The following is a 24,497-nucleotide window of genomic DNA, read 5'->3' on the forward strand; positions in this document are numbered from 1 at the left end:
TGCTCACTTACAAAGTGAATGTTTACTTACCTTATTGAATAAGTTAAAACTGAGTTCATTTTAAATGCAGTCTTATATGAGGAAATTAACCTCAACAGGGCCCAGGATATATCATGTGGACTTAAAAAGGACCATAATTCCCATTTGAGTTGACATGAAAAATGCCCCTTGACATGAGAAGGTTATTTATACTTGCGTCAGAGAACTCGAAATGCCCACAATGTTTGTGCGTGTTCCTAGTTTTCACACCCAATGTCAAACTAAAAAGTTATAGTTAGTGTCGTATCGTTATTATCAAGTTAGCTGACCAATGCTGAAGTTGCTAAACTTTTTCTAGGCATCTGAGCTTCAAAAAAAAACAAGTTTTGTTACTTGCGCATGATTGGGTAATCAAAGTGAACCAGGATGGATAAAAATCAATGATTTTTTTTTTTATTTAAATCAGATTTTTTTTATTTTTATCAAATTTATTTTAAGAAACTGCTTTTGGAGTAACAATCTATCTAAAATGGAGCTTAGTTATGTAGCATGAGGCTATATGTTCACATATATACTGTATGTTCACATATATACTGTATGTTCACAATATTTAAATTTTTGGTAAACTCATTCAATAAATCCATGCTCTAAAAGCTGAGATAACATGCACTGCATTGATGCATTCACACAATTTCACAGTAGTCATGAGAAAAACATGAAATAAAAGAATTTGAGTAGTTCTCCAGCTATGTGTGATTAACCTATTAACCTAAAATCGGGTCTGATATCGCTGTTTTACTAACCTGACAGCTTATTATTCTAAAAAGGAAGCCATCATTTGGTTTGCAAATATTAAGGATTCTAACTACCAGCAAGAATGAGTCGGATTCCTTACATTTAAAGAGCACCTGTCATTTTAGATCCATCATGGCAGTGCTTGTTAGCGGGCATCCACTCACCTGCTGCCACCACGTCCCTCACTTTGTTGTCACTGTCGCATAACCAGCCATCCTATTAAAGTGAATGGGACTGCCAGTGAGTCAACAGCGGGTCAGAGGAGGAGCTGCTGCGGGACAGAGATGACAGTTGCTCTTTAACAATTATGATTTAAATAGAGCCTTTTCACTAGTGATTTAAATCCAATCCACCCTGAAGTGAAACCAACTTCTTGTTTACTAAGCTACGTTAAAGCAGAACTTCACTCTCTTAATCAACATTGGCTGTATTTAATTCCTATGCTGCTAGCATTAGTAAATATATAGGAAAGGATATCCCATTTACCGTATTTTCTGGCGTATAAGACGACTTTTTACCCCTTGAAAATCTTCTCAAAAGTCGGGGGATCGTCTTATACGCCGGTAACGGCATGCTGACACTTTTTAGGGGGGCCGCCGCCGCCCCCCCCCTCTTCCAACAGAAGGAAAACTAAGTACAGGGGTGGGCAGGGGCTGCTGTCTCTTACCTGGCTCCGGTCCCACGACGATCTGGTCCAGGAAGCGCGGCTGCTCCTTCATTCAGTTCATCCACTGGATGTTCGCGCGGCTGCTCGGCTCCGCCTCCTCACCGGTGATTGGCTGCCAGAACTGTAGCTCAGGAAAGGCACACAGGTGGCCAATCACCGGCGAGGAGGCGGAGCTGAGCGGCCCCGCGAAAATCGAGTGAAGGAGATGCAGGTAAGTGTGCCGTGCATAGGTGCTGCTGCAACCACATATGCTGGCTGCAGCAGCACCATACTGGAACAGGGGTCAGCAAGTGTCAGTGGGAGGAATAGTGCCCCATCATTGGTGTCACTGATACCAATGATGGGGCACTTTTCCTCCTCCCCACTGACACCAACGATTGGGCACTATTCCTCCCCCCCCCCCCACTGACACCAATGATGGGGCACTATTCCAGCCCCCACTGACACCAATCATGGAGCACTATTCCACCCCCCACTGACACCAATGATGGGATACTATCCCCCCCCCCACTGACACCAACGATGGGGCACTTTTACTCCCCCCCCCACCGACACCAGCGATGGGGCACTATTCCTCCCCCCCCCCACTGACACCAATGATGGGGCACTATTCCACCCCCCACTGACACCAATGATGGGGCACTATTCCCCCCCCCCCACTGACACCAATGATGGGATACTATTCCTCCCACTGACACCAATGTTGGGACACTATTCCTCCCACTGACACCAATGATGGGACACTATTCCTCCCACTGACACCAAAGATGGGGCACTATTCCACTGACACCAATGATGGGGTGCTATTCCCCCCACTGATACTAATGATGGGGCACTATTCCTGCCACTGATACCAATGATGGGGCACGATTCCTCCCACTGACACCAATGATGGGGCGCTATTCCTCCCACTGACACCAATGATGGGGCGCTATTCCTCCCACTGACACCAATGATGGGGCACTATTCCTCCCACTGACACCAATGATGGGGCGCTATTCCTCCCACTGACACCAATGATGGGGCACTATTCCTCCCACTAATACCAATGATGGGGCACTATTCCTCCCACTGACACCAATGATGGGGCACTATTCCTCCCACTAATACCAATGATGGGGCACTATTCCTCCCACTGACACCAATGATGGGGCACGATTCTTCCCACTGGTGTGCACTGGAAGAGGGGTAGTCTTATACGGCGAGTATAGCCCAAACACTACATTTTAACAGGAAAAGTAGGGGGTCGTCTTATACGCCCAGTCGTCTTATACGCCGGAAAATACGGTACTTGTTTTAGATGGATTCCAGGAAGTAAATGCTATGAGAATTACCTGCCCTTACTCAAGATGGTCATGGCCAGAATGGCTAGGGGGTGCATTTCACAGTAATTTCTCAGCAAAATAAAGCATGGAGACAGTGATCAGACTATATTCCTTGAATAAATCAACCCCCTATGTCCGAAATTCATTTAGTTAGTGATTACTATTTATTGCAATTGTCTCTGTTTACAGGAAGCACTTCATAGGGAAAGAAAACTGAAGAAGAAATTGTGTGTCTTGCAGGAGCTTCTAAATATGCTGGTACAAACCTCAGAGATGTCATGGAAGGTAAATGTACATATATATTCACAAATTAACTCTTTAGCAAGGAGAAGCACGTTATGATGCCAATCCATTATTTTACTGGTCTTATTTTGGAAGAAAATTCTTCAAAAGTGCAAACTAGCAATGGGTAAGCTGTGTCTGCACAATCCTTAGATGTGCAGCCTTAGTGCTCCAGTGAACATCAGACATCTGCTCTACAATCTTCTAAGGAGCTAGGAATTTCCTCATAGGCTTCTACTAGACTGGCACATGGTACTGGGTCGGGTGGTCAGGGACATATAGAGCTCTATAAGCATACAACATGTACCCAGCCTTACTCTACACAGCTGGGTCAGGCAGGAAAATGTCCATTTTAGATCAGTAGGCAAATATAGTATGGTTGCAAATTTCCCAAACCTGCTCTGATGCATTTGCCAATATTAGGCCCAACTAAGAATCTGGCCATTTTTTTTGCCAAAACAAATACATTGCTTTAGAAATTATTGATTTGATGCATTTTGGCTGACCCTGTGTATGAACTATTTCCATCTTATAGGTAAGTGAAGGTAGCTGGTCCTAGTTTCCTGGGAGTACCTGTCCCTCTGTGGTCGGCTTTAAACTGTTCATAGACTCGATACGACGGTTGCTATTTATTGAAAATTACAGTTATGATCTTATGTTCATAGATACCTTCAGACAACACTCCCCAACAGTTTTCAGGAAAATTGGCAGTTGAAGTGGCAAAAAAACCCTGGCCAATTACTGTTTTTTCCCTGAGAAAAGCTGACTCGTAGAAGCGCATCCTTTCAATAGGCATAAGCATGAACTTTTGGCTTCCTGCAAATGGCCTTGAATTTCTGGTACTTTAAAAGCATTTCGATTATGCATGAATACTTATCTACACATTAAGGTCTTTGAGCACCTTTAGGAGCTATATACTTAGTTGAGATATTGAACCTGCAGATTGTGGGCATGGAGGGTACAGTTTATTCACTATACTCATTTTCACCTTATATGTTAGTGTGCACTCCCAGGTGTTCTTTATTAAATAGCACTGGTGACCACTTTCACACTTTGTAATTGATCGTATCAGATGTTATTATACAGCTGGGAGTCTGAAGATTTAGGGTGCAAGATTACAGAGAGAGAGTTTTGGGTATAATTTTGAATATGGTTAAAACTGTTTAAATGTAATATGAGCTTGCATTATTTGTAAAAATACGGAATTGAGCATATCGATAGAGTTGTAGAGATTGTCATCAGGCCATGTAGCATTCCTATACGTGCCCCTATATATAGTATTTTTGTTGTTATTTGACTATTAAATTGTACCAATTTTCATGTTTCTAATTTTATTCACATGATGCACTCAGAATATAGAACCACGTCACTGTTTAATCAGTATATATAAAATATGTGTGAAACATATAATCTGCGTCACTCATGTTGCTAGCAAGGGGTCCTTCTGGACATGAAGGTACTGTACATTCCTGTTCTCAAGTGTAATACCTTTTTGACTTGCTCACTGGGAAATTTTCCAACAAATCTGAAAACCTTTTGTGCACAATAGATCAGAAATGGCCTGATCAATGCAAATAATGCTCAATCATACTATTGGTTAGTTATGGACACATAAGTATGGCTTTGTTATGTAACACAAAATAGTCTTTGCTCTCTCTTCAGATATCTGAGCAATCTAAAGGTAGTCATCCAAAATATGTGGCAGAGAAAGCACAAGAATTAGATCAGTCTTGTGTATATCTGGCTATCAGAATATATATTACTTTTGCATTTGACTAATTTTTGTATGGGTTCCTAAAGGCATGTACAGTATCTGACTACTTTTTTGTATGGGTACCTAAAGCCTAATATAATAATGATCCAGTCTGACTGTTTTTGTCTCAATCCTATGTCTGTGGGTTGGGTTCTCTCCAATGTCCCTGACAGCTCTTCTGCAGAGCAAGTGACCACATATTTAAAAAACCTGTCCCTAAAACAGACTTACAGTAGTAGGATTTCATTCAGACTTTTTGTTTTAACAATGGTCATTTCGATTTTGTAATCATTAGTTGGGTCAAATCGATGTCCATCTTCAACTGCAGTGACAAGGCAATTTTGAAGGAGTGGGAGGTTTTCTCAAACAAAATAATTTCTAACAGTGTATGTGATTTTTATTCAGGAAAGTCCATTATTTGAAAAAACTGAATATTTCACCTACAACATCCGCTCCTGTACCCCTTTCTGTTGGGGTACCCCAAGGCTCCGTCCTTGGGCCCCTCCTTTTCTCTCAGTACACCTCTTTCCTGGGCCAGTTGATAACCTCCGCTCTTCCCACCACTCCATCCCCCACAGCTATTTCCTACTGTACCACTCTCCCCTCCCTCCTAGATTGTAAGCTCCAAGGAGCAGGGCCCTCGAACCCCTCATGTATTGTATTGTTTACTGTCGTGTACTGTCTCCCATTATAATGTACAGTGCCGAGCAAACCGTTGGCGCTATATAAATACTGTATAATAATAATAACCTCCCACGGGTTCTAATACCACCTCTACACCAATGACACCTAGATCTACAGTATATCTCTATTCCTAGCTCACCCCCCTAGATCTTCTCACGTATCACAAATTTACTGAGCGACATACCAGTACGGATGTCACACCATTTCCTCAAACTCAGTCTTTCTAAAACTGAGCTTGTAATATTTCCCCCTCCCCAATCCCCCCCCCCCCCCCCCATGACTACCATTGAGACCAACAGTACAATCATTGGTCCCTCCTCACATGCCAGGGTGCTGAGTGTAATCCTTGAGTCTGACCTCTCCTTTGAGCCTCACATCCAATCACTGTCTAAATCTTGCTGCCTTAACCTCCGCAACATTTCCAGAATTCACCCCTCCCTAACTAACAGCACGGACATAGCACCACAATTAATTCACTCCCTGGTTATCTCCCACTTTGACTACCACAGCTCCCTTACTGGCCTACCTTCACTTTTTACTAAGTTTTGGCTTTAGATACACAGTAACCTTGGTTAGAGGTGCATGTCCAGCTTTAATGGCAGGCTACAAATTATTAGGTTTCTGTTATGTGTATAATAATTATACAAACTTTGCATATATATATATATATACATACACACAAACACACCGCATGATTTCAACCTTATAGCTCCTCTAAGAGTGGGATGGTAAGTTTTGCAGATAAATGGGTTTTGTTTAGTAGGTAATGGAAAACAAAGCACACTGGCCTAATTAAAAAGAAATAAACTGCTAACAACAAAGCGTGTACACCAGTAGGAGGATTGCTCATGCCTCATAACTAGATCATACATACCATACACACAAACAAGCAATCAAATCTCTATAGAGAAATGTGGGTGAGGGCTAGTTCTGTGGCATTGCGACACCTAACTTTAAACACTTTTATTTATAAAAAAATTTCTTGTACGTGTGTGACAAATGGCAACAAAAAATGCCATATTTTGTGTAATTGTTTCCAATGATTGCAAATGAAATCTAGTGGCCATAATGCTGTATTTTTCCTGATTAAGGTATTTCAAGGAAAAAACACATTATAGCCACTAGATGGTGCTTACGATCGAGGAAATTATCATATAAAAATACATCTATTTTTTTCCTTCCTTCCTTGTGTACATTATGTGTGTTTTATCACAAAATACTTTTGCAATTGAAAAACAAATACTGATAGAGATAGAAACTTTTCTACACTGTAATAAAAGAATATTTTTGTTGCGGTCTCTGTGACCATTGGAGAGATTTCCTATCACTAGGACAGAAAGTAAGGGGGAAGTTCTCCAATGTATATTATCATGCCCGTTGCGTCTAGCTAGTTTCTAACAAATCAGAGTAGCTGCCATTGTTTTGTTTTTTTTGTTTTTTTTTTACCCTTCCAGTGGGGTAACAGACAGCAATTAAAATCTAAAAAAGCGTGTCACTTACATTTATAATGCTTGACAAGAGGGCTTCCTTTGCATCTCCTGTCCAATACCCCCTGGAGTTGCAGATGGGGTGAAGCAGGACAAGGACTGGCACAGTAGATCCAGTAGACACAGTCTGGATACTGCTGGAATGCTGTAAATGTTCAGACTGGAACAAGTGCAGAATGCTGATACACTGATGGAGCTCAGGAACTTTCAGATGCAGGAATGCTGTAGTAAAAATGAGGCAGCAACAACCGGGTTGAAAATGTATCAATTTGTAAGGCAGGCATAGGGTCAGAAACCAGGCTAGATTCATTATCGATTGAGAAGCGGAAGTACAAAAGCTGCAGGCATAGGATGAAGTCAGGGCACAAGGCAAGTTCAGCAGCAGGAGATAAGTACAATCAGTAGGCAAGCCAGGCCAAACACAGGACAATCGGGGTGCAGGTCTTGCCACAAGTCATAAAAGCTGATGACCACTCAACAATTCTTCTTAGATCTACTATGTTTTAAATAAGCCTCTTGGCACCAAAAGTCACTGCTAGACATGCATGCTACTTCGGGTGAATGCAAACACACCTTAACGAACACGCACGGATGCACGCACAGCCTTGATTCAATGCAGTGGTCCATATATACTGCCTATAAACATGCAAAGATATTCAGGTCAAGTACTTGATCTTTGAGACCGCTTTGGCGAGATTTAGGTTTTAATTCAAAATGCATGGCCTAATCTTTTAGGACTCAAGAGTTATTCTGAAACTACATCCCTTATCCACAATAACAAGGCTTCACAGACCTCCTTAAAATATAGCAAACCCTTTTTAAAACTTTAAATTATGATACACCACCCAAAAAAATCGGTATTTTTTGAATGTGCTCCTGTATGTAGACCTTGATATTTGAAAGAGAAGACTAGATGTAGACATACATACACCCAGACATTAATATAATGCATAGTTTCCAAGGGATTCTATGTACTGTATGTATGATGTATTGTTGCATGTTGTAACTATATTAAGTAGTCACAGAGTATGTGTTCACTTGTTGGTCAGATCACAACAAAACTTTTCACATAGTAATCTACATATCACCACCAGAATCTCAAGGTTCACCCAGTTGCCACGCATTACAAAGACAAATTATGGTTTCATGCTTCCCTAACAGATTCTTCATAAAATACAAGAGTTTTTCAGCATTATTACTTTTTGTTCCTTTTCAGAACATATTGATAATTAGCAAGTGGTACAAACAGTGCATTTACTATCACTGTGCTATAGGTACAGTTGCAAGAAAAAGTATGTGAACCCCTTGGGATTATGTGGAGTTTTGCATGAATTGGGCATAAAATGTGCTCTGAATGTCATCTAAGTCACAACAATAGAAGAACACAGTCTGCTGAACATAATACTACACAAACATTAGATGTTGCCATGGTTTAATTGCACATAATATGTAAACATTCACAGTGCAGGGAGGAAAAAGTATGTGAACCTTTGGACTTAATAACTGGTTGACCCTCCTTTGGCAGCAATAACCTCAACCACCCTCCTTTGGCAGCAATAACCTCAACCAAACGTTTCCTGTAGTTGCAGATCAGACCTGCACAACGATCTGGAGTAATTTTGGACCACTCCTCTTCACAAAACTGTTTCAGTGTAGCAATATTCTTGGGATGTCTGGTGTGAATCGTCATGCCACAGCATTTCAATCGGGTTGAGGTCAGGACTCTGACTGGGCCACTCCAGAAGGTGTATTCTGTGCTGTTGCAGCCGTTGTTTTGTTGAATTACTTGTATGCTTTGGGTCATTGTCCTGTTACATCACCCATCCTCTGCGGAGCTTCAGTTGGCGGACAGATGGACGTACGTTTTCCTGCAAAATGTCTTGATAAACTCTGGAATTCATTTTCCCATCAATGACAACAATCCGTCCAGGCCCTGAGGCAGCAAAGCAGCCCCAAACCATGATGCTCCCTCCGCCATGTTTTACAGTGGGGATGAGGTTTTGATGTTGGTGGGCTGTGCCTTTTTTTTCTCCACACATAGTGTTGTGTGTTCTTCCCAAACAACTCAATCTTGGTTTCATCTGTCCACAGTATATTTTGCCAGTAGTGCTGTGGAACATCCAGGTGCTCTTTTGCAAACTTCAAACGTGCTGCAATATTCTTTTTGGACAGCAATGGCTTCCTCCGTGGTGTCCTCCCATGTACTCCATTCTTGTTTACTGTTTTCCTTATTGTAGATGTGTCAACAAAAATGTTAGCATGTGCCAGAGATTTCTGTAAGTCTTTAGCTGACACTCTGGGATTCTTCTTTACCTCATGCAGCATTCTGCGCTGTGCTCTTGCAGTAATTTTTACAGGACGACCACGCCTAGGGAGAGTAGCAACAGTGCTAAACTTTCTCCATTTGTAGACAGTCTGTCTTACCGTGGACACATGAACCTCAAGGCTTTTGGAGGTACTTTTGTAACCCTTTCCAGCTTCATACAAGTCAACAATTCTTGATCGTAGGTCTTCTGAGAGCTCTTTTCTGCGAGGCATGGTTCACATCAGACAGTGCTTTTTGAAACCAGTAAACCCGAAACAGGTGTGTGTTTTTTAAGGGCAGGACAGCTGTCAGCAACACATCCAATATCATCACACTGATTGGAGTCAAGGTTGGCTCACTCCTGGCTCCAATTAGCTCTGGGAGAAGTCATTAAACTAGGGCCTCACATACTTTTTCCTCCCTGCACTATGAATGTTTACATATTATGTGCAATTAAACCATGGCAACATCTAATGTTTGTGTAGTATTATGTTCAACAGACTGTGTTCTTCTATTGTTGTGACTTAGATGACGTTCAGAGCACATTTTATGCCCAATTCATGCAAAACTCCACATAATCCCAAGGGGTTCACATACTTTTTCTTGCAACTGTATGTGTACATATTTCTAGAAAAATACCATTTAAGTGCTTCAACAACAACAGGCAGAACAGTTGAAAGAAGCAGAGTTGGTCAGTTCCATCTTCTAATTGTAGAAGAACATGACTAATTCTGGCAGGCAACAAAATATTTCTTGCCAATCATGTAATCAATCAAAAGACCATACAATTACAGTGACAAGTGGGAGGTCCAGAAAACACCCAGCCTAATACTTCCCATGAATTTACTAAAAACTGGAAAAAATGGTGCATGTGCTTTTTTAATATAGTTTTGTGTTTCGTCATTCAGAACATTCAGAACCAAGATACTACTAAAGAGACACCTAACAATGTAACCTAGATACTGTCAGAGGGTTAATTTAAACCGGCACTGACAGAATTAGGAGAGTTTCACTTGCTGATCTCCTTTTCAAAATGCAAGTTGCTTCGGCTTTAAGCTCTAACCCTCTAGCTTTTGCTACTAGTCAGTGACCCAGAACAAGTGTACTGATCAGTAATTTGGAAGTCATTATCTGCATACTCTTTCAAAGTCAGTTGTGAAGCAAGAGACATCCAGGCAAATAGCATTTCCAGAAAGTATATAAAAAGGGGGCTCAGAGAGGACTTGACAATAATATAGCAGCTAAATGCATCATAAATAGGAACCAAAGACCTTCAAAACAGCATATATAATAAAAAAGTGCAGCGCTATGATATCATACAATCCACAACTGATCAATGAATATAAAGTGCTAGATGTATCAATATTCTAAGGAATAATGGGTGAAATTAATATAACGTGAAATACAAAAATAAATAAATAATCCGGAGTGGACCGGTGTGCGATTATAATAAAAAATGGAAAATAAATAATAATAAATAATAATAGATGATTGTCCCAAGAAGGATGTGCAAATAGTCCTTAGTGATATAGAATCTGATACCGAAGTGAGGAATACAAATTTCCAATAATTCATATAAAGATGATTCGGTCACGTGCGGAAGGTGATAAAAATGCACACTCACCAGATGCCCATTTTAAATGCGCAGTATACACAATATGTTGGAATCAGCCAGAGGTCCCCTTTAAGGTGGGATGAATGTGGAGCCTGGTAGGGATATCCATTCTCTGGATTCTAAACAGCGATTATAATAAAAAATGGAAAATAAATAATAATAAATAATAATAGATGATTGTCCCAAGAAGGATGTGCAAATAGTCCTTAGTGATATAGAATCTGATACCGAAGTGAGGAATACAAATTTCCAATAATTCATATAAAAATAATTCGGTGACGTGTGGAAGGTGATAAAAATGCACACTCACCAGATGCCCATTTTAAATGCGCAGTATACACAATATGTTGGAATCAGCCAGAGGTCCCCTTTAAGGTGGGATGAATGTGGAGCCTGGTAGGGATATCCCTTCTCTGGATTCTAAACAGCGGAGCATACCAATGTAAACTTACACACCGTAGCTTTGATTAGCGATTGCTCACAAAGTACCACCGCTCATTGCATTTCCACATTGTACTCAATGACAGCATAGTTTTGCAATGACAGACTTTAATACTCCAAATAATCATTAGTAAATATAACTAAAGGCAAAATGTTTTTTTTTTAGTTTTGGATAAAGTGGAGAGGGATTAGAACACCCTCTCTATTTGGCCTGGTTACTGTTATCACCAAAAGTGAAAGGAAATCCCAGATTTTGGGTTGTCACCAGAACAGGGATAGAGACTAAAACGTATGGTGACACCAGTTCTGGTAACCCTGATGACAGCCAGAGATTTCCTCACTTTTAGGGACTTCTCAGTTTCTAATTTGGCTATGGAAAAAAATGCAGAAGAAACTAGAAAATTGGACTCAAATGGCCAATAAAGGCAGGGGTAATACCCTTTTTACTCAGAGCATTGTTGAGCACTGGTAGAGGAAATCCATGGGGGTGCCCAAAAATAAACAAATAGATGAGTGGTCCAAAATGATATATATATTTTTTTCAGGAGGTATGGCAAAATAGTACCTCCTCACAATGCCAGCTCTCATACAAAAGCCTAAGAAGGCAATTCAACCTACTGGAGCGATCAAAAGAATCCGTTGCTTGGGGGGGGGCATATCGGTAAATCAAGCAAAATATTTTACCGGATGCAAAATCTGTCCTGTGTGAGAGCTACAAATACGCACATATCAGTAGGTTTTCACAGCTTCCTTTGTGATGGGTTTATAAGACGTGTGACAGGAAAACAGTGTTCAGCCAACAGGAAGCTTGGTTGAAAAAAACATTAAGATCTTGAAGTGAAGCTGACAAATATTCAGTATCGCAATGTGTTTTGGCTCACAGATGTAAAATACGTGTCACTTCTTATTAATTTTTTTCATGCGCAGGATTGGTAATGACAGCTCTTCCAATAATAGGCGTGTGCTTGCATTTTTAATGTCTTGCAGGCCCAGCTGAATGAAGACAAATTAAAGTGTAAGGTGGCAAATCTTGAAAATCAATTGTTCTTCTCTTCTCAGGTAAATTTATTTTATTAGTAATATTTTGATTATCAACAATATGTATACCAATGATATATTATTTTCTGACTTCTATATATGCTCGAACAGTTTTACAGAGATGGGAAGGGCACTAGCTCTGGGCCCAAAAAGGGCAGTGTTTACCCAGAAGCTATGGTGCAGTTTAATTGTGGTAAACCTATGGTAAAAGATGTATACATGTGTTTTCTTTGGTCTGTGAATGATTTCCTTTTACAGTTTTCCTTTGATGCTTTTGTTTGTTTTTTTTGTTTGTTTTTTTCCCATATCTCATTTTCCTCTGGCATTGTTTATTAATTCTACGTAGACATACAGTGTATGCCTGTTTTTGGATATTAAAACCATCTTCTCTTTTCATTGCTTTTTCCTTATTTATATAAGGCTCCTTGCATGATAGTGTTTTTTTTAAACTCCTGGAAGCTGTTATTAGCATTTGTTTTCTGCTCCTAGAAGCTAAATAGTGTTATCCTATGTGTCCATGCACACTATTTTAGGCTAGTAGCGTTTTTCAAGCTTCAGCGTTTAGGAGCAGACAAAAAAAATGTTTTTGTAGAGTTTTTGGGAGCATTTTTCTGGCAGAAAAAAACACTAGATGCTCCTAACAGCTTTTTCTAGCTTGTTTTTTTTCTGCATGTATTGTAACAATGCTACTAAAACACTAATGCTCCTAAATGCTATTACCATAATTTTTTATCCAGTGTTTAAACTTAAAAAAAAAAGAAAACACTAGCGTGCATAGAGCCTTGAAGCTGATTCTTTTCTTCTTTCTGATTGTACAGTGTAAACAAACTTGCATTTTTGAGCACCCAGGATGCACAGTTGCAGAGCACAGCCTGCTGCCAGCAGGCTGTCAAAATCACTGACATGCTGAAATACACAGCTGCTGGACACTATTCCAAGAGATTTACACCCCAAATGCAGAGATTTTGTGTTTGGGGCATACAGCCTAGTAAATATACAGTCCTACATGCAAGTACTGCTCGGAACTGCACCCAGCCATGTACAGCCGCATATGTTAGCCTGTCCTTGATTTTGATAGGCTGCTGGCAGCAGGCTGTATGCTGCACCTGTGCCTCCCAGCTATCCAAAAATGTTCATTTTTTTACACTCTACAGGCCAAACCGCCCATTTAGATGAGGGCCAAGGCCTTATTTACACTTGCATATGCAGCCAACTAGCTTCTCCTACGGAACACTCAGCTGCGTTTCTTGAGAACAGCTGCGGATGGGAAGTCCCATTCAAAGTAATGGGAGGCTGATAGCGCCCACAACCATTTGCGGCTGTTCCCGTGCATTAGAACATGCAGCGATTACCTGCGGATGATCAATCCTGAATGCAGATTGTCAAAGTACTGTCCCCACTGCATTTCACAGACTCCAGGACTCTGTGTACATATTCCAGCACTGAAAAAAAGACTATATGCACATTACCATGCGTAGTGCATAGGGCAGTCCATTCACTTCAATCTTTTTGTGCTTCAAGATTTGCATGGTTTTTAGCTGCACTTAGCATCTCATGCAAGCAAAATTGCACTTCTTGCTTGGTATGTTTGGAGTGCCATTAGCAATACATAAACTACAAGCATGCGCTAAAGGAATCTTGCAAGATTTTTTAAAAACTACACATTCAATCTAATGCAGGGCCCCTCTTCTAAAGGAGCTTCCTCTACTGGCAAACAAGAGCATTTTTTTTAGCCAGGAATCTGCAGGTCATATTGGGAGTATGACTATGGGTTGTTGTGCTGTCAAGAAAAAAAATCATGTAATCATATTAATGAGAAAAAACTCATTTTATGGAGAAAAATACCCACTATTTTAATATTTGGGGTAATTATGTATATTCTATCAAGATGAGATACATTTTGCATAATTGTACCATTTTATTTTGCTTTCACAGAATTTTCCAAAGGTAGGGATCAAAAAAATTTTGATAGAGATGGAAGAAAACAAACAGAAGTATGAAGAGAAGGCTAAAGAATCCATTCAAAAATTAATAGATGACAGAATAGCCATGACAAGACGTATTCAGAATACTCAGGTTTGTAATATGGCTTGAAATATTTATCTAAAACAAATATTTTTTATACTAAAATAGAAAAGGCACAAAAATGCCAGAACGGCATTCTGAGAAATTTCTAAATATTATAGCAAGTAGTAGGGAAGTAAAAAATGACAGCAATACTTACTTTTCTTGTGACTAACTGAATATATTTTGAAGTGCAAGCTCTCAAAAATACTTAGGGGTTCATTCAAAAATGAACACACAATTATACACAATAGTGGTGTATTTTAAAGATGTGCCATCGGAGAACTGCCTACCAGAGTCAAGTGACCACCTCTCCTCCAATCACAGAGCTCTCTCTGCTCCATTATACAGAGAGAACTCCATAGGGCTTCACTGACAGTACATTGCAGCCTGTTTTTTTTTTTTCTTTTAAGAATGGGATGGGTCCACGATATATGTAGCTCAGCAGTGCATAACTGATATAAGATAGAGCAGTGTTTTTCAACCTTTTTTGTGCAAAGGCACACTTTTTTCATGAAAAAAATCACGAGGCACACCACCATTAGAAAATGTTAAAAAAATTTATTGAAAAACTTTTTGACTTGAGGGCCGCAATGGGTTCATATATTGGACCCGGGGGCCGGACCAAGAGTAGATGAATGATGTGTATGTGTCATCCATAGTAAGTATAGTAATATTCCCCCATAGTAAGCATAGTAATTAATCCCCCATATAGTAATTCATCCCCCATAGTAATTCATCCCCCATATAGTAATTCATCCCCCATAGTAATTCATCCCCCATAGTAATTAATCCCCCATATAGTAATTAATCCCACATATAGTAATTCATCCCCCATAGTAATTCATCCTCCATAGTAATTAATCCCCCATATAGTAATTCATCCCCCATAGTAATTCATCCCCCATATAGTAATTCATCCCCCATAGTAATTAATCCCCCATATAGTAATTCATCCCCCATATAGTAATTCATCCCCCATATAGTAATTCATCCCCCATAGTAATTCACCCCCCATATAGTAATTCATCCCCCCTATAGTAATTCATCCCCCCTATAGTAATTCACCCCCCATATAGTAATTCCACCCCCCATATAGTAATTCCACCCCCCATATAGTAATTCATCCCCCCTATAGTAATTCATCCCCCATAGTAATTCATCCCCCCTATAGTAATTCATCCCCCATATAGTAATTCATCCCCCATAGTGTAATTCATCCCCCCTATAGTAATTCATCCCCCCTATAGTAATTAATCCCCCATATAGTAATTCATCCCCCATATAGTAATTCATCCCCCATAGTGTAATTCATCCCCCATATAGTAATTCATCCCCCATATAGTAATTCATCCCCCATAGTAATTCATCCCCCATATTAAGTCCCCAAGCCCCCCCTGTGTCAATTCACTTACCTTTGCTCCACGCGTTCCTCTCGCCGTTCCGGTGTAGCATGAAAATCTGTCTCCTATGAGGATCTGTCCCCCTCGACGTATCTGCGCATGTGCCAGTTTCAGGCATTAGCAGCCGATCAGCGATCTCCGGCACATGCGCAGATACGTCGAGGGGGAGAGATCATCCTGACAATATCACGCTCCGCGGGCCGGATTAAAAGGTCCGCCGGGCCCTATACGGCCCGCGGGCCGTAGTTTGCCCATTGCTGTTCTAATGATTGGTCTATTTGTGAGCCGAGGCCACATGTTACGGATGAAATTGCAATTTTTCCCACGGCACACCAGACAATATCTCACGGCACACTAGTGTGCCGCGGCACAGTGGTTGAAAAACGCTGAGATAGAGAGATATCAAGTTTCATCTCATGAGCCACACAGTTGTCTGTTATAGCATAGAAAAACTGGCTTGATAGGGCACAAAAGTCATGCTTGATAAAAGGACCCATAAACTTATGAGAGATTTTGATCATAGCCCTACAAATAGAGTTTAACAGTGATTTGTCATCTGGAGACAGAATGTGCCCTACACATATTTTAATAAAACCCTATGTAAGGACAGTTACAATTCCCTTGATATAATCACTTCAATGATCTCCCTTTGAGAAAGAAGGTAATTCAAGGCAGTGAGTGAATTCATTGGCTATGATCATTGAAATATAGAGTGATTCTTATCTTTTTCATATCCATGGAAATAAATTTGCAATAACCATTCAATACAAACTCTTAGACATTCCAGGCCCTTTGCTCCATATACACTCCTGCTAATGCTGTCCTTGTTTATTGGCACTGGTCATGCCCACTAACACTGGATTTCAAAGAATATCATATACACTAGCACTACTGCCTTTAATTGCTAGTATTAGGAGATTTGGTGTAAGATTTGGTGATGTCACTGCTGATGACACAGTGGGGGAGATTTACTAAATCTGGTGCAGTTGTGCATTGTAGCCAATCAGCTCCTAACTTCAGCTTGTTTTGGCAATAAAACCTGGAAGCTGATTGGTTTCTATGCAGAGCTGCACCAGATTTTGCACTCCTCCAGTTTTAGTAAATAACCCCCAGTGACATCTACCACTGTGACACAGAGGAGGACAAAGCATGGTAAGCCAGTAATGGGGAAAAGAGGAGCTGCATGGAGACCATAGGCAGCACTGGTCACTAGTCATTTGTCCTCTGCCTGCATTTTTCTGTGCACAGCTTCCAGAGTTTAGCATCTCTTTAATGTCTATGTAATGTCTCTTTTAATGTCCTTTTTCCAATATATAGTACCTCTAGGTAAGTAAGCAGGAGCTTCTTTTGGGCGACAAGCTTTGCGCGATAAATCGTGTGACAATTGCAGCAAAACTGCACTGCTTTTTGGTGCCATTAAAAATGAATAGCACACAAACACACATGCTGTGTTTTACCAGCATTGCAGTGCGATTTGGAATCACGGGCAGAATCTCGGCAGTTCCACCCGCTAGATTTGAGTGGGTTGTAGTGTCTTTAAAATGTAACTGCAGTGTTATTTATTTACAGAAGTTGAAGCTGCTCCTAAATCTGGGTATACGCATTTAGAACCACTGCAGTCCTAAACTTTGGCTTGCAGGTGCTCACTCCTCCATTGTCTTTCTGCCAAACACCATTTAAAAGAGTTCTATGGTCACAGCATACACTTTAATTTTATAACATCAGCATTGCAATAGCAGTACAAACAATAGTTATTTTTGGTAATCCAATACAAAGTTACTTGAAAAATTTTACTTTCATGTGAGTTCTGCCTGTCTGTTGGCCATCTCTTTCCACAACTTCCTGGATTCCAGCATGCTTAGCTGCTTTTTTTCTGCTGTTTGCTTGCTATATCTAAGGACTACATGTCCAATAGTACCTTGCTGTCTGCGAGCAGTAATTCCTGTACTGACTCCACCTCCTACAACTTCTCCTCTCAGCACCTCTGTAGTTTAGAAGGCAGCCTGTGAATTCTTTGACACAGTAGTGGCTATCAACAGGGCATAGTGAATACATGTCACAGAATAAAAAGAAGTAAGTGTATGGGGATCTTCCCAAAGTAAATTTACAAACCTCAAGGTCATTCAAATATATAGAAGTAGGCTATAAAATATTGAAATACAATGTGAAAATGAATAGGATTTAAATTATTGACCATGCCAAAAGGTAAGTCAATTTATTGCTCAGCACATAAACATACACAGACACACTACCGAGGATCTTCTCTTATTGGGCTTCACCATCTATCTCCAGCGCCTCCATCTAAGTATTATACTTACCCTACCCCTGCACCGAAATTTTCACAGCTTGGTACTGCACAGCTTTTACTTTTTTTTTTTTTCTACTTTCAGGTCCCGCTACCCATCTTCTTTTAATCTTGCTGTACTCCGTTGGGAGGAACAGAGTAAAAACTTTCCTTAGGGTTGAATGAAGATTGCAGTGAACAGGATGAGCCAGAGTAGCAAGATGTCATGGAGGCTTGTGACAGTCATCAAAGCCCAATTAAAAGAATGTCCTATATTTTATAAAAATTGATAAATAATTTTCATGGCATGGATAAAATGGAGAGCTTTATGATTCGTTTACCATAGCACAATTCTGTTCTTAATGTGAAAACTCCAGGCACAAATACTGTACAAAATACAACCATGACCTTCTAAAGTGTTGTGCAAGTTTTATTTTACATGGTTTTATCAGACTAAAACTGACTGCAGCGACTGAATGAATGACTATAGTCAAGCTACCTGTATTTATTATGTTAACCACTGAATGGATATTCTTATCTTTCAGATGTCCTTAGTGGTATCAACAAATGACTGTGAAATGTGGAAAGAAGAATATGAAAAACTGAAAGCAGAGTGGAGTGAACTTCACAGCAAACACTGTGAACTGGAGAACGACATGAATGTTCTGCAGAGTAAGCTTAAGGTATTTCCCAAAATCTTGTGTGATGACGATAAAGGCTTTGGTATTATAAAACATGGAAGTGCATTCTGCCCCTATAAATAAATATCTTGTAGTGTGGCTGTTTCTACTATATGCATATGGACATGGTTTTCTTTACATTACCTATAGAGCTATCCAGTACCATTTTAATTTGATCTGATAGTGACATTTTATATAAAGATGCCAATTCCTTCAGAACTTACATCACAAACTAATTAATGCTAATCCAGGCTGAAGAGTTGCTTTTATGACTTTAGAACATCTGCTGCTGAATGGAGGAGTTAACATGGGGCAGATATGAATGATAATTGCAAATGAGTATCTTCAGATAACTATATAGGTAGCTCCCTCAACTTGAGGATTTGTGTATTTGTGTATTGCTTGAAAATGATACGGTATAAACTGTAATTCATCTTTTTAACCTTTTGGCTTCCAATGACATATACCATGCCTCATGCTTGCTCCTCTTTTAACTAGCTTATGAAATATGCAATAGCAGCTGTAAGCTTGTTTTAATATTGCCTGAGGTCTTGCTGTGAACTATAGGGCTGATTTAGGCATCCAAAAAGCCACCTGATTACTTCTTAAACCTAAGAAAATAAGTGTCACCTCATCTGACCTTTCACATTTGGGTCCTGCCCTATCCGTTTACCAATGCACAGGATTAATTGCCCTGTTTTCAAATTTAGCATGGCAAGTAGGGAATTTGCTGAATATAACTGACTTGCTGTAAATCCAATAACCATAGAATAGCAGATATTATTGTGCAAGAACAGGATATGAGATGTGAAAGTTGAGGCACCACACTGTGCTAGTTACATAATCACATCCTTGGTGTAAGGAAGGCTTCTATGGGCTTATGAACACAGGAGCAGAGGGCCATATAACATGAAATATGTATTTATGCGCCTTGAGCAGCATGGAGCTGTATGCAGGCAGCCTGTATTTTGTCAAGCAGCTGTACAGACTCAGTCGCATATCCAAATTTGCCAGGCGTGCAGGGACAGTGTGCACCCATCCCGCATACCTCTCAAATTTAGATGTGCAGGAGAGTCTGTACAGCCAGAATGTGTATGAGAAACCCTCAGCGCAATGGACCTCCTACAAAATAAATATTGCAGGTAGAATGTAATGTGTTCCCACATATAAACCATAAATCAAAAAAATGCAGCGCAGTACTATAAACTCAAATACGGTGCTAGTAATATCCAACGTGCATATGTGAATAGTGAAAACAAAAATTGGGCTTCATGACAATAATATATGCTATATCAAATATATATCAACACATATATATAAATACCCATAGAACTGCACATTCCAGTGCTAAATGAATGTTGTATGCAAATACCAGATGAACCGTACAAAGTAGTGAACTGTCCCTTTAACACTCCAATATGTGCTTGTGTGGTATGTTTCTTGTGTATTGTGTTCCAAATATATCATCAACAAGTGTCCCAAAATTATGGTCTCAAAATAATGGTGAACCGTCCCTTTAAATCTGCTGTGCTCCAAGTGGGTCTGTGTGATCACACTACTGCATACACATATACGGTGCTCCTGTGTCACCCCTTAGTGCTTATCCACCTCTGATACATTATTACGCTCACCTTCAAGTTTGACCCCTATTTTCAGGTCAAACAACGCTTTTCCCTTTAACCCGGGAGGGTATATTGGTACAAAGGTCTTCATCACCATCAGCACTTAAAATCTCCAAAACGTTCCACAGACATATGAAAAGAATGCTACATATAGTGAAGTATTGCCAAATAAAACCAACTCTATTAAAATAAAGCCGCAAACCGGAAGTGCACGTGTCGCCATTTTGGATAAGGGATTCATGCACTTTATTCAACAGTGACACAGTGTAGTGAGTTTTTCCCTGCAGTGTCCCAGGTGAACACTTTTAAATGTGAGTGTATTGGATTATTATTTTAATAAAGTTGGTATAAACATGGGAGGGGACTTCAATATCCTTCAGCAAGTTATTACACAGAGTGGAATTCCTTTTGTTTCTGGTCAGGCTCTGCATCCTGGCCATTGTGCAATAGAACATTGTGCAGAGAGAACACTATTTGCCAACATTGTGCAACAGACCACACAAACCAAAATTTATTGTGGCTTTCAGTTTCCTTCTCCACGACAGTCAGGCCATGAATGAGCAAAGATATTTCTTGAGGTCCAAAATGACAGCTGATAATACACTTTAGGCTGCAGTAGTGCAGAGGTCTGTCATCTTGGATATATACATTTATAAAGTGCAGCGCTAAAATGTCAATAATAAATGAAAGTATTTCAAATAATCATAAAGTGACAGTTTGTGCAGATCTGGGTAGAGATAGTAACAATCGTGATCCTGTGTCGGTGCTGCCAAAGTGATATGGTAAGAGTGCGCACTCACCAGATATGCAATGTTAATGCGCATTAAAGCAGTAATTGTCCCCTCTAGGTGTTGGATGTGGTCCTGTACAGGGAAGATCCTCCCTCTGCATGTAGGTGGTGCTGTAGGAGCTCTCAGAAGGAGATGAAACCAGGCAGCCAGAGGCCCCTTTAAGGGGTGGATGGATATGGAAGCCTATAAGACAGGATCTCCTCTCTGGATGATTACACAGCACTGGATTCGAGTGGCTCTGAAAATTAGTTGCTCCACATAGGAAGCCAAAGAATAGTGCCCATAGTGTAGTATTTCAATGTTGTAGAAGTTTATTATAGCATATATAAACAGCAGGATGGACTGACCGTCCAGATACCAAGATGGCGCCTCCACGCCGCTGCAGCCACGTGGCGGCCCGGCGACCATCTTGGTATCTGGACGGTCAGTCCATCACATTGTTGTTATTGCTGTTTTTACTTGCCCTTATCCTGCTGTTTATATATGCCCTTTATACTGCCCTTTTATGCACACATACACACATATACACACATACCCTTTTATACTGTTTTTACTTGCCCTTATCCTGCTGTTTATATATGCTATAATAAACTTCTACAACATTGAAATACTACACTATGAGCACTATTCTTTGGCTTCCTATGTGGAGCAACTAATTTTCAGAGCCACTTGGATCCAATGCTGTGTAATCATCCAGAGAAGAGATCCTGTATTATAGGCTTCCATATATGCAGTGGCTCTGAAAATTAGTTGCTCCATATAGGAAGCCAAAGAATAGTGCCCATAGTGTAGTATTTCAATGTTGTAGAAGTTTATTATAGCATATATAAACAGCAGGATAAGGGCAAGTAAAAACAGCAATGTGATGGACTGACCGTCCAGATACCAAGATGGCCGCTTCCACGCTGCTGGAGCCATGTGGAAGCCCGGCGACTTGGATCCAATGCTGTGTAATCATCCAGAGAGGAGATCCTGTCTTATAGGCTTCTATATCCATCCACCCCTTAAAGGGGCCTCCGGCTGCCTGGTTTCTTCTCCTTCTGAGAGCTCCTACAGCACCACCTACATGCAGAGGGAGGATTTACCCTGTCCAGGACCACATCCAACACCTAGAGGGGACCATTCCTGCTTTAATGCTCATTAACATTGTGTATCTGGTGAGTGCGCAATCTTACCATATCACTTTGGGAACACCGACACAGGATCGCGATGGTTACTATCTCCACCCAGATCTGCACGAACTGTCACTTTATGATTATTTGAAATACTTTCATTTATTATTGACATTTTAGTGCTGCACTTTATATATTTATTTGATTGATGAAGGTTCTATATTGGTTACCTTTGGTACATTAGCTGCTGTTTTAGAGCGCTCACTTTTACATCTTTATTCATCTTGGATATGTGCTGAATCATCTTCCACAGTTGTAAATCATGCTTAGTAAGCTCAGGTAAGATGTGCCCCAGTTGTGAGTATGGGCTCTTGCTTGAAGGCAGGAAGTGTCCAGTCTTCCCCATGATTGCAGTTTGACACATACACACGCTGTATCAAAGACATCTTTTATGTGCTCTAAACCACGTTAAGAATTTTACATGTATTTATTGAATATACGTGAGGGATAGGGGGAGCATGCACGCCACAGAAAATGTGAAGAGAAAAAAAAAAACACTTAATGATGTGCCAGAGGTGAGCCTGTTGCGCACCCCCCCACCTCACTCTGGTGACATCTAAACAGCTGAGGGATTATTTATTAAAATTCTAGCTAAAAATAGCAGTTGTAGCAGAGTGTCCAAATGCATTTCACACCATAGTGCTTTATCATAAGGTGTTATAAGTAGTTTATAGTGATTTTTTTGAAAGTTTAAAACTGATGTGTGGTTTACTTTTAGTTTCTCTTTAAAAATGTAATTCCAAAAATGGGAGCACTCCATTTCCTTTTGTTAAGACTAATATCCTGTCATTTGCATTCTCATGTAGTGGCTTTGTTATTCCAAATATGAAATGATCTTTTTAGCAAGCCACGTATGTCACTCAGCGATTGATTTTTTTTTTTTCTAGCGAACGGTTGAGAGATGGCATCATAGAGGTCTATAGGGAGTGACTGATCAGGCATAGGCAGGGGAAAGACAGAGTGGCTCTTCTTTATTATTACCAAATCATTATTACCTTATGTTCCTAATGACCTAAAGTCTTACGACAGTCACACTGATCTCAGATACAGCATATTCGATTAGACTTAAGAGTTAAACTTCTTAAGGACAATGTTGGTTGTGTAGTTACAATATGCTAATTACTTTATTTAGGTGGAACAGTATTTTTGAATATTGCATTAATACTAATATATAACATTCATTTTCCCTTTATTTACATTATTCACTTGTAAGAAAACTCATGTCCTTGGCACTAAATGTATGTTCTGAGAGGAATGCTTTGATTGCCTATCGACTCGATGCACATAGAATTCTATGGGGCTGTATACATATGGTGTATAGAGAATGACTTAGGAACTGCAGCCATTAAAAGGAAGAGTTCAGCCAAAGGTTGTGAAGATTTGTAGGATGAGGCCCTCTGATCTGATGTAAATATGCACCTGGAGTACAAGAGAGATAACTGTTCTTTTACTGGATGTACAGTCATCCTTTTAACATTGGTTTTACCTACACCACAGACATGGAATCAAAAATTTGTCCATGTATCTGCTGTCTTAGATATTATAGTAATATTTCTTATGTTGTGATGATTGTGTCTAATTTCAGTGGGTTACAAATCAAGAAGTACAACTTCAGCAGCTTCAAAATCGCATACTTAGTCTGGAGCAAGATAGAAGTGAACTTCAGGCCTGTAATGAGCAGTTGCAGGAGGACCGTGAGATCCAGAAGGAGCAACTGAGTTCTTTACAAGGTTATTATAAATTTGAAAAAGTCCAGTACCATGTACTTTACCAAAGCACGCTGACACACTTGAATGGTGCTGCAAATGCATCTGCACACAGTAAACAATTAGGTCACTTTCACATCTCAGCATTTAAGACTGCAGTCAGGGCTGCTGTTAGAAGTCAATGGGCCCCATACAGCCTACCTGACAGGGCCCCCTTCCTTCAAAGCAATATTTTTGTTATACAGTCATGGCCGAAATTGTTGGCACCCTTGATATTTCTCCAGGAAATCATGTATTTCTCACGAAACGTATTGCATTAACACATGTTTTGCTATACACATGTTTATTCCCTTTGTGTGTATTGGGACAAAACAAAAAAAGGGAGGAAAGAAAGCAAATTCGAC

General features: G+C 40.1%; 1 protein-coding gene across 3 annotated transcripts in view; it reads left to right on the plus strand.

The window, feature by feature from the left end:
* Positions 1 to 24,497, plus strand: part of TRAF3IP3 (TRAF3 interacting protein 3) — a 105,123-nt gene that overhangs the window by 63,891 nt on the left and 16,735 nt on the right. For all 3 annotated transcript variants that reach the window (XM_089668347.1, XM_089668346.1, XM_089668345.1), the window contains exons 7-11: positions 2,956 to 3,051; positions 12,321 to 12,392; positions 14,307 to 14,447; positions 18,668 to 18,805; positions 23,973 to 24,117. In XM_089668347.1, the coding sequence (XP_089524473.1) occupies positions 2,956 to 3,051; positions 12,321 to 12,392; positions 14,307 to 14,447; positions 18,668 to 18,805; positions 23,973 to 24,117 (592 nt within the window). The remainder of the gene's footprint in view (positions 1 to 2,955; positions 3,052 to 12,320; positions 12,393 to 14,306; positions 14,448 to 18,667; positions 18,806 to 23,972; positions 24,118 to 24,497) is intronic.

Source organism: Staurois parvus, unplaced genomic scaffold (genome assembly GCF_062004578.1).
Source record: "Staurois parvus isolate SC_StPar_1 unplaced genomic scaffold, SC_StPar_1.0 ptg000056l, whole genome shotgun sequence".
Lineage (NCBI taxonomy): Eukaryota > Metazoa > Chordata > Amphibia > Anura > Ranidae > Staurois > Staurois parvus.